A 20,714-nucleotide genomic window follows, 5' to 3' on the forward strand; every position below is an offset into this window, starting at 1 on the left:
GCAAAAATTGTGCATCAAAAATATTGATTTTGGTGTCAGTTTCATTTCAAGTAAATTGTTTGAACAATATAACCATGATGAATATCAGAAATAAAAAGCTATTGGGAAGAAAAAAAAATTGCTGACCCACTTATTCTAATTCAATATCCTAGTTGGAAAATGGCAAATGAATCAACCTTTGCCATTCCTTTTGGAAGTTCAAATCAATAGAGGAGATTTCATATATTATATAAAAATACAGAAATATTATTTCTATCATTCTACCATTAAAAATGTAAAATTTCTATTCATGCAAAAACTTTAAGACTAGATGATTAATTAGACAGACACCACTTCATGGTGTACCCTTTCTTCCATAGAACTATAATTAATGTGAGAAATATGTACAAAAGAAATTTTAATTTACAAAAGGAACTTTAGAGTAGAAACATGGTGGTTGATTTTTATTTATTTGCAAATTAATTCATTGATTTATTTATTGCCCAATCACATATGCAAAAGGTTGCTTTAACCTTTCTTGTCATGTTATTGGCCCCTTCCAAGTTTGCAATCAATACCTCCTGCCTTTGTAATCCATTTATCTTTTTAGGAAGAAACGTATCCTTCCAAGCCCAGTGTTGATTAAAGAATGTATATCCTTTCACCTCCCAAAAAGCTCTGTTGACTGACAGATTTGTTGTTCTCCCAATTTTGGCTGCAGTTAACCCAATACCTTTTCAAAAAGGCCTGCACTGGCTTTTTCTAGAAACTTCTCTGGAGCTGCTGATGTCTCTGCTTCACCATTCCAAACATTCACCTGAGGATAAGATGGATTAAGCACTACAGGAGCCTATTTCTCCTACAGGAGTTTGGGGATCCAAGGCAGATACATCCATGGCCCAGACAGACCACAGCCATTCTAGAGAGCTGAAAGCAGAGAGAGAATTCCAAGCAAGTACCTGGAAATTACAATCAAAGTGAAGGAGGAATGGCTTGCAAGGTAAAATTTCCTGAATTAAATGAAACAAAGATCATTTTAGGTTGTCTACCATAAACTCTCCAATAACACAAGCATTTATACAACAACAGAAAATACAATGAAATCTATAAAACTTAATGAGACCAAGCAAACAATTGCAGTTAGTACCAGAAAGAGAGGTTCTGCAGTCCTGGGGAATAGATTGGGTGCTGTGTTAAAGACAGTCTTTTCCATTTTGATTTTCATGAGAATGATAGTTAAAGCAAAGAATTTCAGATAATTTTTGAAAATCTCCTAGTATCACACACGCAGGGTGAACTGAGAACTATAAATTCTAAGGGGGAAAAAAGATATTACAGCATTTTCTGGATATAGTTTAAAATGTAATCCATTAAAAGCAACATAAAAACTCTTGGTTTCAACTGAATTCTGGAGAAAAGCTCTAACAACCAGTGTCGAGAGGATTTAGTGGAAGAAGGTGACAGGAATGAACTGAACAAACAATTGCAGTCCCACCAGTGAGGATCCTTGGTTTCTTTGCTTTTTTCCCTTTTACCACAAGTTCACCGAGAGTAATGCCAGATCTTGTCCTAAAGGTGATGACAATAAAACCCTTAGTGGTTTGTTTATCCACAGTTTTCTTCCCTTTCTTTTCTGATGGGAGAGACAGCTGCTCACTATAGGGTAAGATGAAAATTGATACACACAGTACCAACACAGCTCTGCAACCCGTTCAGAATAACCCAGAGAGACTCCTCAGCCCTAACAGCATGATATCCCAGCCCTATCACTTCAGCACTTCTTCAAGCTGCTTCTCTGTTTGGAGGATTAATAAGCCCTGGAGCACAGTAATACATTTTAAAAAGAAAAGCAGTCCAATTTACATTGTGCATTCTAACAGAAAACAACCATTATTGAGCTTAATCTGTGGCCACATTTTGCATGGGTTATTTTAAAAAATTTGTTCATTCTACATACTCAAGGAATTGGACACTTTGAATCTGAAAAGCTTTTCTGCATTTAAAGGACAGTTATTGTTTGTGTGTGCCATCTACCTTTCCTTAATCCCATATGATTGCAGCCAACAGGAGTAATTTGCCCCACATTAAGTCTGTAAGTAGCATGGATATCTAAGTCTTTAAAATATTTTTCATCAGTTTCCGTCTTAATAGTGATTGATACGTGCTTTGTGTGAAGCTGAAGCTATACAATTTTGTCTCCCACTGCTCCTTTTTCCTCTGCATTTCACATCTAAATTGTTCAGTAAACATAATCCATAAGAAAAGATTTTTCTTTGCTCTTCGACAAAGGAATTATTCAGGTTTACTTGTGGCAGACACTCTTAATACTGCACAGCAATGTATACAGAAGGCCTGAACTCTGATAGATCAGTAAAGTCGTGGTGGACTACGTTTTTACCCTCTTTTACCTGCTAGAGCAGTTTTATGCTTAGATTTTTATTCCATTCTTTACTTTTTCCCTAGCCATTAAATAACTCCCAAACCCAGAAAGCAAAATAACAACAGAGAAAATAAATATCCTACCTTCCTCACAGTTTTCTCCTTTATAGCCCACAGAGCAGACACAGTTGCCCTCGATGCAGGAGCCATGACCTCCACATGAGGGGTCAATGCACTGGCTGGTGGGCACATCACATTCTGGACCTTTCCAGCCACTGTAGCACAAGCAGGTGCCTTTGGAGTACTGACCATTGCCACTGCACAGAACGGGGCAGGCAGCTGGAAAATGGAAGGAAAGAAAAACAACACACAGGGTCATGCACGTAGTTGTGTAAAAGTGCACTAAAAATCCACTACCAAACACTTAGACTCAATTATCTTCATTTACTGAGGGAAAAAAAATCCAAGATAATTCGCAGTGGTTCAGTTCTTCCATTCCCAAACAAATAATTTGATTGCTATTTAATAAAGCAAATATGTGTTGGGCATTCTGAGAATACAACTCCTGTTCTTTGGAGAATACTGATAATGTTTTGGATAACTAATGGGGTAATGTGAACAGATTTGAGTTTGACATTACTCTGCTTTCCTTTGTTTCCTTTGTTTCTCTAGGTAACATCCAATTTTCAGAGAGAGAACACAAAACATTCAGTCCCCACAACAGCTTATTATTGGCATCTTTCTTCTACTATAACACTTCTTTAATGTAATGTCCCCAAACTTTTTTAGACCCTTTGGTTTTCAGTGTAAGAATCTTTAATACAAGAATGACACAAGCTTTCAGCTACTACAAATGCACCTTGGCACCACTATCCCTGCTGAGCTTTGTTTCCCTGAATCCCAGTGACAGCTTTTACCCTGTGTGTACTGGCCAGAAAGCACCATTAATCCCTACCCCTCACTACTGTGTTATTAAGGGGGTAAGACGTTCTGAGCCAATATTCATTTATGCAAATAAAGTGAAGCTATGAATAATAAAAGTAGTCAGTAGGTCTTGGGTGCCAGGAATCAGATGTTGTACACATGCAGAGCAATGGAAAGAAACAAGTGGTTGATTAAAACCCAGGTGCATATAAATGTTTCCCTAAGTCATCCTCACTCCTGTGTGCTCATGTCTCCCTTGGGAACACAGCAAAAAACCCAGAGAAATAAGAAAAAATGGGAGTAATGAAGAGAGCCTTTAAGAAAAGCTTGGAGCATTTCTGTGCTCTTCCCTCTGATGCAGTTTGATAAAGACAGAAAAGTATTTCCCTGTCTTTTCCCTCTTCAAAGTAATTAGAAATGAACACCCGGTGTTACAGTGCCAAAAATATACTCAAAAGCTACTATTAATCATTAAAAGGTCCTAATGCCTTCTTGGCTTCTATTATCCCTTTAACCCCAATGATCAAGAAGAACCCAAGTAATTGATTTCCTACAAAGAAATGTGCAATGGTCCAGTTATTCAACTTCTCCATTGTTCAGCCCTGCAATCCTTATTAATCTTAGGTGTCCCATTGATCTGCTGCAAAAACATATTCCAGAACAGATTTTTTTGTGAATTTTCTTATTTGATAGGTGAAAAAATTGATCAGAAAAAATAAAATTCAGATTTCTAATCTGAAATGTTAGCTAAAATTCACAGTGCTGAGAATTATTTCAAATAAAACTACAGATTAATGGGCTGCATGTCATATAGTATGTATAATATTTTTGGCTTATTTTTCTTCTACAGTAGAACAATTTCAAAGTCAGTATGCTGAAGTTTCAGGTTTGCTACTGCTTCTATGTCTTAGATCCATATTATCCATCCTTTGGTAGCAAGAGGATTTCATTCTACTTCATTCCTGGTGTTCTCTCTTACTATAAGTTTTGTCCAGATGTTTTCTTATGCAAAAATGAACAGAAATTTGAATAAAATATAATTTCCATCAGCAACTGTAGGTGTAGCAGAAGGGATTACAACTGACCTCGCCCCTGGTAATTAACAGTTGTAATGATTACTAGAGAAGAAGAACAGCCTTGCCCTTAACGGGTCACAGCTGTGACTGATAAAGATAAATGTGATAGAAGAGGTGGGCTGGCTGGTCAGGGAGAGCCTGGGGGTAGAAGAGGAAGAAGGAAAGGCCCAGAGAGACACAAAGAAGAACAAAACAAGGAAGAGAGCTGCTGCTGCAGAAGATCTGTCTGGCTCTGATGGACTTGGAGTTTGCAGTCATAGTTGAGCCTCTGTGGTCAGAGGCAGCAAGGAAACATTTGCAGTCACATTCCAGCAGTCAGGGTCTGTCAGAGAAGCCAACAGTAGGAGCTTGCTGTGCTCAGAGTCAGGATGGCTGAACTGTAAAGGAGAATAAACTGGGACCCTTTTCAGGTTGTTAAATGAGAGTCTGTGTCTTGGCTCATTTCTACCCTAATGAGAGGTCTGCTGCAACAAGCAACATTTTCAGATTTGGTATAAGTTCAAAAGAGCTTTACTGAGTTCAGTGAAAAAGCTGATGCTAAATTTCTGCTGGTTTTGCTTTCAGCAGCTGGTTTCTGAGCTAAGTTTACTCTGCCAGCTTATACTGAAATACCACCAGAAAAATTGTCCCCACACTGCACTCCAGGCCAGTCTATGTTACATCTTTTTGCACCTCAGCATCAAACACCTTTCCATGATGTACCACACACTGAACTAACAGCAACTTGAATGCTGCATGGCTATTCCTTCTGGCTGCATGCTCCCCTGAGGAGCCTGGTTCAGCTCCCAGCACAGCCTTTCCCTGATCAGCTGTGCAGCTCCTGCAAGTCACCAGGTGAGCCAGAAAGAAAGGGATCAACCCAGCACCACTCCCACTTTTTGGCTATGAAGATCTGGAGGCACAATTCCTTTGTCCATAACTCTCAATTTCACTGCAATTTAAAGGCTTGTTTGGGCTGACACTGATACATGTTCTCAAATAAGGAAGATGATAATTTCTGTCCTGCTCTCTTTCTACGGTGTAGAGGATTTTGGGCAAGTGATCAGAAAGCAGCCTGTCCTGAAGACCTGGAGTGATCATGAGTGTCAAGTTTCTCGGTGTCATCTTGCACACTGAAACAGTGTACAGACTCTGGTCTTTTAATTGGAACCCACTTTAACACAAAAAATCTCTCTCTCTAGGACAAGGCACCCTTCAGCTCCTGTGTGGGGTGGTTAAACCTGCAGTCCCTTTGGTAAAGTCCACCACAGAAGGAAGTAAATGATGCTGGATGCAAATCCTCTCCATGTTTCCACGGCACTGCAGAGACTCAGAGCTGTCATTGCTGATGGTTTCTCAGTGTGGATTCCCCAACTGCATTAGGACACACTTCCTTCTGCCCACCCAACTCCTCACCATACTGTGATGGAAAGAACAGGTCCCAGGAAGGCTAAATGAATCCATGGGCATTAGGCAGTTTCTTTGGACAATCTAATAGGCATTAGGCAGTTTCTCTGGAGAAAACACATTTGTTCAAGTAGTTATAAGGACAAAACCTTAAAGCTGACTCACAAGCTGGATACAAGTGAGGAACAGCTCTTCTTGTTTTCCTGTTTACAGACCAACATGTGAATCAACGCCTGAAAGGATTTCTACTCTGCAAACCTCTCTGTCATGAAAACTCAAATAAAGACAATAACTCTGTTTAAACAGCACACTGCCTTGAAAGAGGGACTAAGCAGAAACAAACCATTTCAAAAATAAGTAAGAGAAAACCAAAACAGCAAAAACATGTAAGCCACTCAACTATGACCAGTCTAGACCTAGCTAGAGAGGCTGGACCTGTAATTCTGTTCCAGACACCTGCTGTAACATCACTCCTCTGCTAGCTTTGTCCCTAAGTCTTGTTAAGCATTGGGTAACTGTAGTCCAGCTAAAGGTGATGTGTATCTGCCTTTTGGAACTTGTCTGTGGGAAAGCCATTCTTAGCTCCTGCTTTTGACCAGGATTTGCATGGTTCAGCTTCTGGGATACCAGAGCCTGGCATTGCAGAGGAAAGGTTACTGGGTGGTGCTGGGTCTTGGGCTGAAGAGCTCCCACAGCAGTTTTCTTAGTGCTCCCTGACTCTACTATGGTGCTTCAGGAATTTAAGAAAAGCTGAAAGCCATGTCACAGCTTTTCATGCCTCTCTTCATGTTTCTATCAGGTCAAAGGTCTTGCTGTGGTTCATGGATCTATTCAGTCCTTGTGCAGCTTGTCTGTAAGTTGAACAGCAATCTGCCTTCAGGGGTTTGCCAGGGCAGTCACAGTGCCAGTGACACCAGAACTGACTCTGGACAAACAAGAGAATCTGTCACTTAACCTTAGGGATGAAGTGGATACAGCAAAGATTAAGGCACTTGCAACTTAAAGCCACAGTTTAATCTACAACCCTCTGCTGGAGTTATTCTATAAACTACAGGAATATCACTGAGAATAAGAAAAATGACAGATTCTGGGACAGGGTTTAGCACTTCCAAGACTGCCATGTCACTAAGATTGCAGGAGAAACATGTAAGCAAGAATGCAAGAAGGTCTAGCTTATTACAAGAAGCTGGCTTGTCCCTGCTGTAATGAATAGTTCTTTGCCACTATTTTTGCTATGGGTTTATAATTTGTCTTGTGTGAGGAAGAGAGAGAATCAAGCTTTTCTACAGAGAACAGGAGCAGGTAGCCTAAAAAGAGTTCTGCCATGCCTGTTTCCTAGATCATATGGATGAGATCCAAACCAGTCCACCCTCATTTTACATCCTGGAAGCTACAGCTGATGTGAAAACTCCTCAATAATATTCTAGATTTCTTGTCATCTAAGACTGTTAGTGTTTCCTCATGGGAAGTGGGCAGCTCCTGGTCCAGGACAGAACTGATTGCTCGAAGTCTGATGAAGCAATGTGAAGGAAGGTGGTTTATGTAATGGAACAACCAAGCTCCATCTCATTTCTGTGGAGAGACAGATTGCATATCTTACACCAGCACTGGCAAAAGGTGGACAGAGATCTTCAGGAGTAGTTATGGCAACACTCAGGCAACTTAGGCCCAAAGGTATATGCCCTGAGTGAGGTCTGGATAAGCAGAACAGCTATTAACCTTTAATGTTCTTTGGTTATGGGATTTTGCCCTTTACTTGTATTTGAAGAAATCAGATTAAATTTTTAACATGGGGCTCAGCTGATGAACAGACACTGCAGACCCCTGAGTGCTGCACGTATTTGAGAACACTGATGCAGCAGGAAAGACAAACCAAGCATCCCTCTGAAAGTTCTCTCTCTAAAGGATATTTTGGAGTAATGTTCATATTCCCTGATGCATGAGGAAAGGTGATTTGGTAACAGCCTGTTACACACAGATGAGGAGCAGAGATGGCCAGGGATAATGCCCAAAGAGTCTGGCACCAAAAGCCACCAGCTTTTGTGTCCCAGCTGCAGTCTGTGCACACACTCCTTGCACCCCCCTCCAGTGTCCACACACACATACTCACCAGAGCAGTTCTTCTAGAGCATGGCAAGAAACCAGCAAAGGATGTCTGAGGAGACAAATGCTTGGAGGCTGTTGAAGAACTTGGATTAGTTACACAGCTGCTGGGCTGACAGGCTTTCCCCTGCTACTTGAAGCTCCAAACAGGATGGGAAGGCAGAGCTCTGGCTTGGTTTCTCTTGCTGTAGAGCAAACATTACCCTGGTGCAGAGAGAGTCCTGTACCACTAGGATCTTGGCTGTCAGTTCTCTACTGAAGACTTTTTTCAGTTCCTCCTCATAAAATAGACAAATCTGTATATTTTTCTTCAAAATTATTTGAGTCTCTGGGCACAAATATATGCAGACTAGGAAGGTTCTTGAATTTGCATCTACAATGCTTCCCTGTCCTGGACCAGGTCAAAAGCAATGCCCTTATATTATTCTTCTATTGCGAGCAGCTCAGCTTTTCACTCAAATGTAAATTTTAAAACATGGCAGAGGAAGAATAAATTTTTGGTCCCATCTAATTTTTTAATGTATATATCACAGAATTATGTGGTGAGATCCCCATGACAAAACCGCACCAAAGGATGGTATTTGAGTAAGGGTTGTATCCATAATGCTTACAAGACCCAATCTTGCACAAAAAACACATTTTTCTTACCCCAAGCTGGAGTGCAAAAAAGATGAGCTTGGCTGTTTGTTCACCATGCAAATAGTATGGAAAATCAGGATTGAGTGTTCAAGTTGACCTTAAGACTGAACTAAAAGAGCACTTGGAAATTATCTACAGTGCCTGAGCACTGCTGGCTGTTTCATCAAACAGTTTTAACAAGATTAATTGACAAGTTAAAATTCATGGAAGAACATTTTGTGATTGACCATAGAATTTCAACAAATTTGTGGAATGAAAATCTGGAAAGGCTACTGAACACAAAGAGGCTTCATCTGTTGTAGAAAGTCCCAGCACACACCACCTCTGGAACCAGAAGAATTTAATGGAGAAGCAACAAAGGCAAATACTATTTATTCTCCCTCAGCTATCTGCTGTATGTCACCATCACAGCTGAAATCCTGGGTGAAATGGAATTTTGGTCTCAGCCATTACAGCTTTACTTTGCTCTAAACAAATAAACACATTCAGAAAAAAAGCATTCTGTAAAGACACTGTTTATACTCCAATGTAAGACATGTTCAGTCCTTGTTGAACCGTAGAGAATTTTGCCACACCTAAGAAAAATATTTATTTTTATCTGTAGGTGCTCCTGTTTAGGAGGAGGAAGTAAATTTCAGTCACAAAAATTCACTGAACTGATTTGGGCAGCCTTGCTATGCTCTTTGGACATGGAATTGCACAAATTCCTTGTTATATAAAGGAGTGGATAATGCAAGCACACTTGCATAATGAAACTAAAGTTGTCCTCTTTTCCACTGACCACCAGGAATTGAACTGAAGACAGATGTAGGTCAAACTTCTTAGCACTGAGCCCTACCAGGGACCCTTCAGGGTGCAGCTCCTCTAGGGGATAATTAATTCAGACTCTGTAATGCCTCACACTTGGACTTCCTTTTAGCAGAGATTAGGTAGCTACTGCTGAGAGATTATGCATGATTTTGTCAACATATAAAGAAGATGGATTCCAGTTTTTGACAGTCTAATCTGAAGCCTGTAAATGCGCTCCAGGTCAGCTCCAAACTGGAGCAGAAATAGAAGAAAGAGCCAAGACAAATGTTGTGTACAACTGCCTGGTTCCTAACCTGACAGATGAGAGCAGAGTTTGCCTTGTTAAATTTACCACACTGTACTGGCATTTCTCTCTTTCTTGTCTTTATGCTGGTGATGCACATTTAGATCACAAAAATTAATTTCTCTTCAATGGACAAATTAGATTAATAAGTAAGCAGATGAAGATGTGTTTTACTGATAGAAGAGTTGAATCCTTCAACTGTCAACCAAAGCCCCAAATAATTTTAGATTCACTGCAAAAGCTACAATCAGGTTCCTATTCTCCTAAAATTGTCATACCTATTTATGTATGAACAATCTTAGTCTAAATGGCCTGAAATCAACAAAATCCCTATACCCAAAGGAATCAAAAGCATTTGGATTTTAGAAAATCAGCCCAGTTATTAAAAAAATTAATTGCTGTCAACTTGATTCAAAATGTTGGCTCCAGACTTTGCATTAATTTTGTAAACAAAAAAGTATTGAGACATCCCTTGTTTTATTATATCCATAATATCCCATATTACACCAAATATTTGCCCTTAATTATCATATCCCTTGTTACACCAAGTATTTGTCCACAGACATTTCTAAAAATTAGAAGACATATAAATCTGTTAGTTGTAGTCTGAAAATACAATGGTTTTGTTTGACAACACTTCCCTTCATATGTTCTGTTTAAACCTATTTCAATCAGTTGGCTGCATATTTCACTACTTGTCTGCAAACTTATTAGTTTTTACTGAAGTTCATTTGTGGATATGAAAATCTGAAATAACTTCTTAGACCACTTCATGGTTTATGTTTCTTCTCTTTTACTAATTTGTGCTAATTTTACACTACTTGCCTTGGGAGAAGCTGCTCTGCCCTAGCAAAATCATGCCCAAGAAAATCATTCTGGAATGGGAAAGCAAGACTGTTTTCTCTCACCTGCTCTTTGTGCCCCACAAATGTGCTATTTGCACAGTCAGGAAGAATGGTGTTTGACTAGTCTGGTGCTCTTCAGAGATCACTAAATTCACTAACTCCCATCAGGCTGAAATCTTCTTAAGAGCAGCGACAATTAGAAAGATCTACAAAGTCTTTTTTAGGTTGCTCTAAAAGCTTGTGCTCTTCCAAGCAGAAATCATCATCTAGAAATTCACCCAGAAGCAGGAGAATGAACAACTGTGAACTACTGTCACTGGCATGAGGTGGTTCAGCAGTTAGTCCACGAAATGCTTTGACTGCAGAACACAGAACTCATTTAAATGGTTTAACAGCAGTGCTGCTGTGCCCTGGCTGGCACTAGGTCAGCACCAAGAGGGAAAGCCTCTCCCAGCAGTCAAGCTCTGCTCTCCCCACTTCAGTTGCCCAACACCAGCCCCACCAATCTGTGCCAAACTGCACATTAGCAAGTGAGGAGGAAACCCACAGAAGAATTTCCAGAAGGACAAAAAACCCATCAGGTGTGTCAAATCTCTGACATTCAGAAACCATTTGGGGAAAGCAGCACACGCTGACTTAAGCACTAAAGTATGGATGCTTTAATTAATCCGGGGTGAATTTAATTGCTTTAGTTAAGTGGAAATCGGGTTAAAAATGATGCAGAGCATGCTGGGGTGTGTTAAAAACATGACATATGAGTTGGATGAATCGATAAATTAAAACTGCACAGATGTTTTAATTAAACCCAGGAAACTTAACGAAGATCACTAGAGACTTTTAAGCCTATGATTAATTCAATTCATTTAAAATACCTGTAGAGATATGGGGATGCCTCCATTTTGGGAGTTATAGAAGTTCTCAATCGATAAGTACTTAAGCTGTTCTACAAAAAAAATGGGATGATTTTTATAGAAGTGACTGGACAGCATTAACTGCACAATTAATATTTACATTCTTCTGAACACTCAGCAAACTTTTGCATTGGCCCAAATTTATCACAAAGGTCATTTTTTTCCCATGCCTTCAGCCTGAGCCTATCAGTCAAAAAGAAAACACTTGCTGTTCCCTCCTCTACCATTGTACAAAGTACCTATTTCCATTAGATAATTGCTTAGTTTAACAACTGTTACAAAAAAATCTATGTAAGAAATACAAATGTGTCTTCTCAGACTAGAAGCAATTTTCAGAAATGCAACAATTTTTTCAAACAGTCTCTTTGAGGCTGCTCAGCTGGTACAAGTAAATTTTGGTTGATTATTTAAGCCCTACAATATTTTCAGTAACAATAACACTGCAGTCCATAAGAATAAGGAAATCAAAACTAAGCCAATATCAAATAACTCAGAACTATTTTAATGGTGGATTGAGAGGACTGAAGCCCCATTACTGCTTTTGTGAAGATGAGCTTAGACAATCTCACTAACCACCAACAAAGACCTTAGATAGAGATTGGAGTGCTTCAGGGGGAGGGAAAGAGACCTCTGTTCTGTCTCACTGGAGATGGCAGAGCTGCACATAAAAAAAAATAATTTCGAGTGGCATAAAACTAACTACAAATTGGAGATGGAGACAAAGGAAGACATTTGAGTGTACTGACACTTGATAAATCAGCTAGCTGTGCCAGGAGTCAAATGTCTTGAGGACTTTGTTCTATCAGTACGTTCTGGATTTGGTCAGCCCGGTTGTTTCTGTCTCCACCGTGGCAGAAGCACTGTCACTGTGCTAAGGGAAGAGTGCAGTTCCCCACACAGGACAGAAGGTGATTTGCAGCCAGTCCAGATCAGGTCCTGCCTCTCTGCTGCACCATTACAGAGCAGCACAGTTCAATCTCTTTTTCACATGCATCAATGCATTCAAGGGAATGGAAGTTCCCTAGCTCTGGTTCTGACTTACCACAGAAGAATGAGACTGGTCAGTTTGCCACTTATTTTATGCCTTTGAAAAGGAAGGAAAAAACCCAAAGCAACCAAACCAACTCTTTTTCTGTGAGTAACACAGAATCAGAGCTGTGAAATTCCTGCTTTAGAGAAAAGCAGTGAAGTTGCTCCAAGACCACGCAGAGAAACAAGTTTTACTTCCTACCGACAGATGGGAACCAGCAGATGTTGAAATCAGCTACTGTCATAGACAGGCATGCAGATATCCATTCCTCTGTTTTGATAACTTCATCACTAGGAAAACTGCAGAGGAAGACAGAACTAAACTATTTCAGAGTGTTCAGTTGCTATCCCAGTGGAAAGAATCAGTGAAGAGTCACAGAGATGATTCTTCAAAAAAGCAGCAGTGAGATGATGCTCCCAAACAGCAGCAGTAAGGACAAACATCAAATACCAGAAATTCCCTTCCAAATACAAGTGTTGTGATTCACAACAGAAAAGCACTAACTGCACAAAGTCACTTATGCTTCTAGGAAAAGGAACAAAAAAATGTGAAATATTTCTTTAAATATTTTTGGTAAGTTTTACACAATTCCTAGTGAGTGCTGTAAAAACTATTGCTCCTGTGGCAGTGGCTTAGCTCTGGCTAAACAGCAGAGCAGTGGATGCAGGACTGCACCCACAGCCTGCAGCATTCAGGGTATTTAAAATGCAGGCTGTTTTGCTTTCATTCCAGTTACTATTATTTGCCTTGTTAAATTTACCAGAAAAGCTAAATCATAACATGTTTAAATGCACAGTTCCACACTAGCTGCATATATTTAAACATTTTTCTACATTTGAATTAGAGATTTTTTTGTTTGTTTGAGGAAGTGAAGGAGGATGAGTTAACTGAATTTAATCTTACTGAAGTAAGGACTAAATATAGAAAAATATCTAAATTACAGTTTTGAATTCAGATATAGTGTAGGTGTGAAAAAAGTCATGCATGCTGAAATGTGAGGCTATGATTCAGGGCTGTTTCTGTTATTCAGGGATGACAAATGTCTAAGGATGTCTGACAACAGCTGTGTTTCTATGATGTGATTTACAATACTACTTAATCACAGTCGCTTCAATGACATTTACCATCATCACAAGGACTCCAAGAAGATCCCATCACAACTGCCAAGATGAACCCTTAGAACTTAATGAAATAAACAAACACCAGTACAATTCCAGGGAGACAAAGCAAAGTAAAACCAAAATGTAGATTGCAACACAATTAGATAAGCTACCCAATTAAGCACAAAAACAAATTACAAGGCATACAGCACAGCAAGCACAATTCAGCTCAGCAGAGCAGAGTGGGAGCAGAGAAATTCTTGGCCACCAATGGAAGTATTATAAAGGAAAAAAAGCTTTTTGGCTTGCCAGAACTAAGCTGCACAATGGTTTTGGTCCTGTGTGTACTTATATAGATGTCCACTTCCTTGGTGCTCTCAGAACCTTTTGAAGTATTCTACCTATTGGAACTCCACTGAAACAGAAGATATTTGTGCAAATAGATGTGTTTGGGCTGCACAAGTTTAAGAAGGGAAGAAAGAGAAGTAACTGATAACACAGCAGTCTTCAAAGCAGCTGTGAGAGATCAAATGAATGTACCCTTTTTTTTAAGTATGAAAATATTACATAATGCTGTTGAAGAAAAATCCATTAATAAGATTTTACTGTGTTTCCATGTGCTTTCCATCTTGGACATAAGCAAAGCAAAATTCTTATAATACTAAGCCAATAAAATTTGGTTCCAGCTCAGCTACAGTACTTACTGCCTGTGGCTCTCTTTAGTCTCTGAATTTCTCCAGGTGGGGTAGTGAATGATCACACAAAAAACCTAAGTGTTTGCTGAAATCAGAGAATTATAATTCCTTACATGCCCACTTTTCAGCTATCATGTTTTGTCCATCACTAGGATCAGTGACTTCTGTCAATTATTTTCTTCTTCCTTCACTACTGAATTCCTCAGTATTCCCCATTATTTTTTTCCTTAATCCTTTCAGCTTTGTCTGAAATTTTCTCCTGCAGAATAAATCTGCCTTCTTAGCTGCACCACTCTCCTACAAGCTCTTTGGGAAAAGGAATAATTCCAAGTTCATAGGCTACAGCATGAACTCAGAAATATCTGAAGGGACAATATAATTCACATGGACAAATTTGTCTGTGTGTTTACTGGTGGTTTAATTTAGAAAACATGCTAATAAATTGCTACATGAGATGCAACTATTAGGTGTATTTAACAACATCAAATAGATTTCTTTAAAAAAATTTAAAGCATTTTTGTTTCCCTGCAGAGGCCCAACCATAACACAAAGAATGAAGGATGTACTTCTAAACAACAGAGGAATCCCCACTTAAAATGATTCAGGACAAGATCTTTTGCAGATAAATTCATTATAACCCTAAATTCAATGCTGGAATCAGCAGAAGCTGTAGAAACTTTAAGAACAATGTAAAGTTAATATTTTGCATGTTGAAACCTATATTCTTAAAGTATTATACACTCAAATACTTAATTATATACTCAGATACCTAAAGCACTGTATACTCAAGTATTCCCAATGCTACAAGCAGCTCCTGGGTGCTATTTCTACTTTACAAACACTCTCTTAGAAAGAATGCAGAGGGTATGAGCACCAGTTCCAGCCTGGTGCAGCAAAGGGAGCAATCTGAGCACCGCTAATCCTCCTGTTCAACCTACACCCTGCTGGAGGGACAGGACACATCTTTAGCAGCAGTGAAATGTTATGTGTTAAATGCCTTGTGTTGTACCAGAAATTTAACATGGTATCTGCTGTAGAATTCCAGAGCCCAGCCCCTCCATCCAGCCCCCTGCTCTTCCAATCTCCAGGAGGATCCCTGAGGATTGATGAGGAAGCTCAGACTAGACATGATGGCTCCTATTGCCCCGAGCCCCTTCTGGAGCCATGAGCACTCACAATCTGAAAGAATTCAGCCTGTGACCCCTTCAGCCCTTGGCTCCTGCTTAAATTGCCAATTAGAAAGAGTTGCAGTGATGGATTTTGTGTTGGCTCTCCTTGTCTACCTGACACTGGATCAAAGCTACTATCTCATTTCATGCAGACCAGCTAGCAGCTGATAGACAGCAATGGCTGTCAGTCATTGTCAAAATAGGCTGCATGTCTATTTATTTATTCTGTAATTAATTTTAGGCAGAGTTAATGACACAAGCTCTTTTTTACAGTGTAATGCAGCTCTGTAAAACCAAGAAAAACAAGGGCAGGTAGGAAATCACTGCCCTGTACATAAAAACCTGGAAGGCAACTGAGGACATGACCAGTTAGCAAGAAATGAAAATAGCCTGCTAATAAAATGTGAGACTGGAAAACAAGAAGAAAATTTATAACAAAGGCACTTTAAGGTACTGAGTCAGAGAGGTGGGAACTGCTGGTGGGGAACACTGCCAAAGGCAGCCTTGTCTGTTCAAGTACCAAAATGATGCTTCCACCCACTGTGAGAGAAGATTTGAGTGACAAGCCAGGGCTGTGCTGCTGCTGCAGCAAGCACAGAAGTTGGCACACATAGACACATAAATACACAAAACCCAAAAACAAACCCACCCAGCAAGAGATACAAAGAGAGAAGCTGAACATGCTGGATTCTGTCAACTGCAAGAAAGGATGTGAGATATGTGTGGGTGACAAGTCAGGAATGCAGCATTTCCAGAGAAAAGCACACTTTTTCTTCTTCCTTCAGCAGTGTAAGATGATACATGCTATGATGCAAATAAAATGCTTACCAATAGTTATTCCTTCTTTGATTTACCTTTTTTTTCCTCTATCTCACTTCTTCTCACCCCTATCCTGCATTCTTGCTCTATCAAAGTGGAAAATACCATCATTCTACTTTTCATTAAGGTTCATAGTCTGATTTATTTTTGTTTACTTTGACAAAGTTTTTATGGACTTTTTTCTGCATTGCATCTCTAGGTCAGAATTCTGCCCTGGCTTCCAGTAAATAAAATCTACATTAAATAAACACCTTTTTCTCCACATTGATAAATTTAGTCTTCAGTCATGTTTATGTGCAACACTGCTTCAATATTGTTACTTTATTAATCTAACCTTCAGCTATGTGGCTCTCCTTTCCCAGTCTTGTTTCAGGTCTTTTATCTTATGGAACATGATCTTCATGCTCAAACTTCATTTACAGACCCCCTTCACCCCACACTGCTCACTGCTTGAATTCTGACTTCAACCTTTCTAGAACTTAGGACAGGATGGTTTTGAAAGTGAAATTTTAGAACTGCTTTTGGGTTTTTTTGAGCTGTTTCCTGTGTTCAGTCTTCCCTCTGACTGCCCCATTTGCCCTCCATAATCCACAAGATGTTATCTGCCCCACCACCCCTCCTTCAAACTGCCTTTACCACAGTGCTCCCCACAGATGACAACAGTCACACTGCTGGTGTGTTTATAACACTGCATTGTCACCATTTTCCCCTGTATCTTCATACCTGTAAATTAGCTCCCATTCATTCCCTTTAAACTTGTATTGGGTGGTACATCCCTGGAGTCAGGTGCTGCTTTTATTTATTTGCTTTGTGTGTAAAGGATTAACCACAACAGGTTACCTTTAACTTATATTATTGCTCAGGACAACATCGTAATGATGCCAAACCTGGCACTTTTCATACTTCTGTTCCTCTCCAGCTGTTTGCTCTGCAAACCCATCTGGTGATGGCATCACCATGTTTTATCCACCCTCCCTCACTTGTCTGATCCATAACCTGTTATTGCATTTGCAGGGAGCCACTTGAATAGTTCAAGACCCATTTTCCAGTTTGACTGTGCCACAGAAGGCCCAAAGTGCTGCCTCACCTCAGCTTCCATCTCCTCTGGGAGGCCATGGCCATGTGCAGGGCAGGCAGAGGAAAAAGGGGATTCAGCATCCCCTCACCTTTTCCTTCAGAGTCCAGGCAGCTCCTGTCTGCTTAAGCTATTTCCAGTTCCTAAAAATTCAACCCAAGTTGTGATGGCAAACAGTGTTTCCCTGAGTCACTCAGAGAGGAGATATACACTCCTGTACATTACCAGCTGGACATCATTCATTCCTGTGGGCCATGTGTTCTACAGCAATAAACCAGCTACTGAGTTATTCTGCAGAATGCACCCCAAAATTGAATGTTGTCCCCATTGCAATCACTCTCAGAACACTGTATGCCACTGGGAACATTCTGGGCATGGCACAAAGACAGCAGTTTTAAGCAGTGTGTTCAATGGATGAAAAAACATTACTTTATGCACTGTTGTCAAAGCAAGAAGCCTCTGAAAAGCCTCAGACCAAGATGAGTCTCAAACAACTGAAATTAGATAACAACTGAAAAAATGCAAGAGTTGCTGCTTCTAGTAATTATACCTTACTTACCTAATAATTGACAGCTTTTTACATTTTTTATACAGAGATTTATAGCCCACACATAACAAAGAAAATGGCAATGGTAGGAACTCTTACTGTGGTGCAAACAGCAAATCCATTAGAATAAATATAAAGAGAGAGAGACTACACGTTACAGCTTTGTAACTATTTCAAACTAAATAGATGTTGCAAAAGAAATAAAAAGAAATTTAAAAAAACCTACCCTTCTTTTTATACTTATTAAAGTGGCGCCGTCCTTTGCCAGTAAGCCAAAAACAAACAGAATGAAAATAAAATAATGAAAAACCCACACAAGGAGAACAGGAAAAGAAATCGCGAGTAACATAAATCTGAATAATTAGAGTTCTTAAAATCAGATTAAAAAGTCAACTGATCAAACATCGCACAAATTTCTGGTTTAAAAAAAATCCAAAAGCCTTCATTTCATTTAGATTAAAATATTAAACATGTTTCTTATTACATTGCATAATCAACTAGAAATATCTGCTAAATGGCAACTTCATGGCAGTTGACATAAGCTACTTGACTCCAGTTTTGTCCTTCTTTCACAAATTGGACACCATCTCTTAGCAGGCTATGCTCATCATATCAATGTAGAAATCCTATGTGATGGTGCATTGTTCACCTTTTCAGATTAGCTAAAGATGCTTATGATGCAAATCCAAGTATTTTAAAATGCAAAATTAAAGGAGGCTCTGCTCACAGTTGCAAAACAGTATTTGACAGAGTCTTTGGAAGTGGTTTTGTTAAAGGAGTGGAAGAGTTGCATGCCCTTCAAATATCTTTGGAGATGAAATGAAATTATAGCCAAGTCTGAGTCACTTCTAGAACTCCACTCATTGTAGCACTGAACTCCATTCCCAAATGGTGAAAGGCAGGACATGCTGAAGGATGCCTGCTGCAGATTCACCACAGACCTTGAAAATCCAAACTATGATCAGACATAAACAGCAGCAATTCTGAGCAAGAAGGATTTCTTGATATTCTTATGTGGTTATATCACAGAGCTTACAGAAAAATAGAGATGAATAGAAAAAGGTGCAACACACCAAAAAATTAAGATAATCACAGCTGCATGTCTGATTCTTTAATTGATCCTTGGCCAGAGAATCACTTTTCCCCAATAGCTCCTACATGGCATTGTGGACAAGAGGTTACTCACAGTGCAGCTCAATTCACAGCAAATCTTCCACTGGCTTTAACTGTACACACTTGCTTTATCAGGACACATCTCTGCATGGAACTATCCTTTGATTATCAGATTTTCTTTTTCTTTGTATGCCATATCTTATCCACATGAGATCAAAATGTATCATTACCTTTTTTGTATGTTAGATGAAATTCTTTAACCTTAATAAGGATAAACTCCAAAGGGAATTTTGCCTAAGCAAGAATGGAGTAAATCTGCTGATACTGAATACCAGATAATAAGCTATTTCCACAGCATGAGAATGAGAAATACCCCACACAGGGTTTGGCAGGAGTGTTTGGGAGGGTGAAGTTTGTTCTATTTCAATCAGGCTATGAAAGTGTGTTACACCCTGTGGGTTGGGCCAAAAGTTCATCTCTTTCCAATAATTTTTATGGTGTTTTCTTGAAGCTAATGGATTTGAAGTCAAATCTGTGCTGTGTCTCACAGCTGTGCTTCATTTTTATCTTTTAGAACCACGTGGATGGAGAGGTCCCTGTGCACTGTCTGCAAATGGTTTGCAGAGACTCCCCTGATGTCTCACACTCTCTGATGGCCTCAGGATCAGCCCTGGGATAAAGGACTGTGTTTCCTATCTGTCAGACTTGGGGTTCACACAAAGGGAAGCTCTCAGACTGCTGTTACTGCATGGAGCAAGTTCTAAAAGCCATCTGAGGAGCTTGTTCACATTTTGTCCACATTTCTCTATTTGAGTCTTGCCTCAACTTATTTTATGGTAGAGAAATGATATTGAAAGATGCATTGCTAGGGAAATAATAATTGAAAAAATCAAATTGAAAAAAAACATTATCCTTCCATACTTGTGACAGTTCAAATATAAATTTAATATTATGGCAGATGTACATTAAACATGTCTCCATACATGTAGTATGATGTAAAAGATGTAATTCTCTATCTCATTTTACTGTGTTTTACCCTGCACAGAATTCCAGTTTTGATTTCTGTGTTCTGAAACTGCTCTGACATAAAGTAAGCAGAAGAGCCTGTGGCTGTGAGAACAGGCATGAAAGAGGTGAGGCAAAAAGCCCTTACACCCAGCTCTCAGGGTAATGCTGTGCAGCTGTTCCAGCACAGAAACACGAGTTCTGTCAACACACCCATGTTCTCATCTTGTGCAGTTTTTCAAGCTTCTTTGTTCTTTAGAAATACCACGATGTCTGACAAGAAAACAGTACCAGAGTTGAAGGAAGCTTCCATGAAACTATTTCTGCTTTTGAGGGGAAAGAGACAACACAGGAAGGACAAAGCAGGAAGCAGAGGGAATGCACTGAGGGGCAGGAGAAGCCTGACAAATAGTTTGACAAGCACCCTATTCAAAAGCTATTTATCTGTCACAGCCTGAACAAAGTATTTTCTAGCACTAACACAGCATACAGTGCTATACAGAGGTTCAGCAGACAATGCAGGATTGCTGCACAACTCAAAATGCAAATGAGTTGATATAATGGCCATGTATGTGTGAAGGGTGGCAGTGAAGCACACAGTCACTGCATGCATACTTTCACAGGTTAACACCACAGAAATGCACAGAGCTGCCAGTCTGTATTTATAGCTCACATTATCACACCATTCACTTTGTGCAATACAGATATCTTCTCTCTAGATTTACCAGCTGTCTTAATTTCTCAGGTAATCAAACAACTATTTGAATGTTCTGTAAAATGAGCAGGGTGAATGCTGAAATAGCAGTCTTAGCCTTTCAAGGCCCGT

General features: G+C 39.5%; 1 protein-coding gene across 1 annotated transcript in view; it reads right to left on the reverse strand.

Annotated features, from left to right (window-relative positions):
* Nucleotides 1–20,714, reverse strand: part of TENM2 (teneurin transmembrane protein 2) — a 187,608-nt gene that overhangs the window by 82,759 nt on the left and 84,135 nt on the right. The window contains exon 8 of the mRNA XM_050979861.1: nucleotides 2,503–2,697. Coding sequence (XP_050835818.1) covers nucleotides 2,503–2,697 — 195 coding nt within the window. The remainder of the gene's footprint in view (nucleotides 1–2,502; nucleotides 2,698–20,714) is intronic.

Source organism: Serinus canaria, chromosome 13, assembly GCF_022539315.1.
Source record: "Serinus canaria isolate serCan28SL12 chromosome 13, serCan2020, whole genome shotgun sequence".
Taxonomy (NCBI): domain Eukaryota; kingdom Metazoa; phylum Chordata; class Aves; order Passeriformes; family Fringillidae; genus Serinus; species Serinus canaria.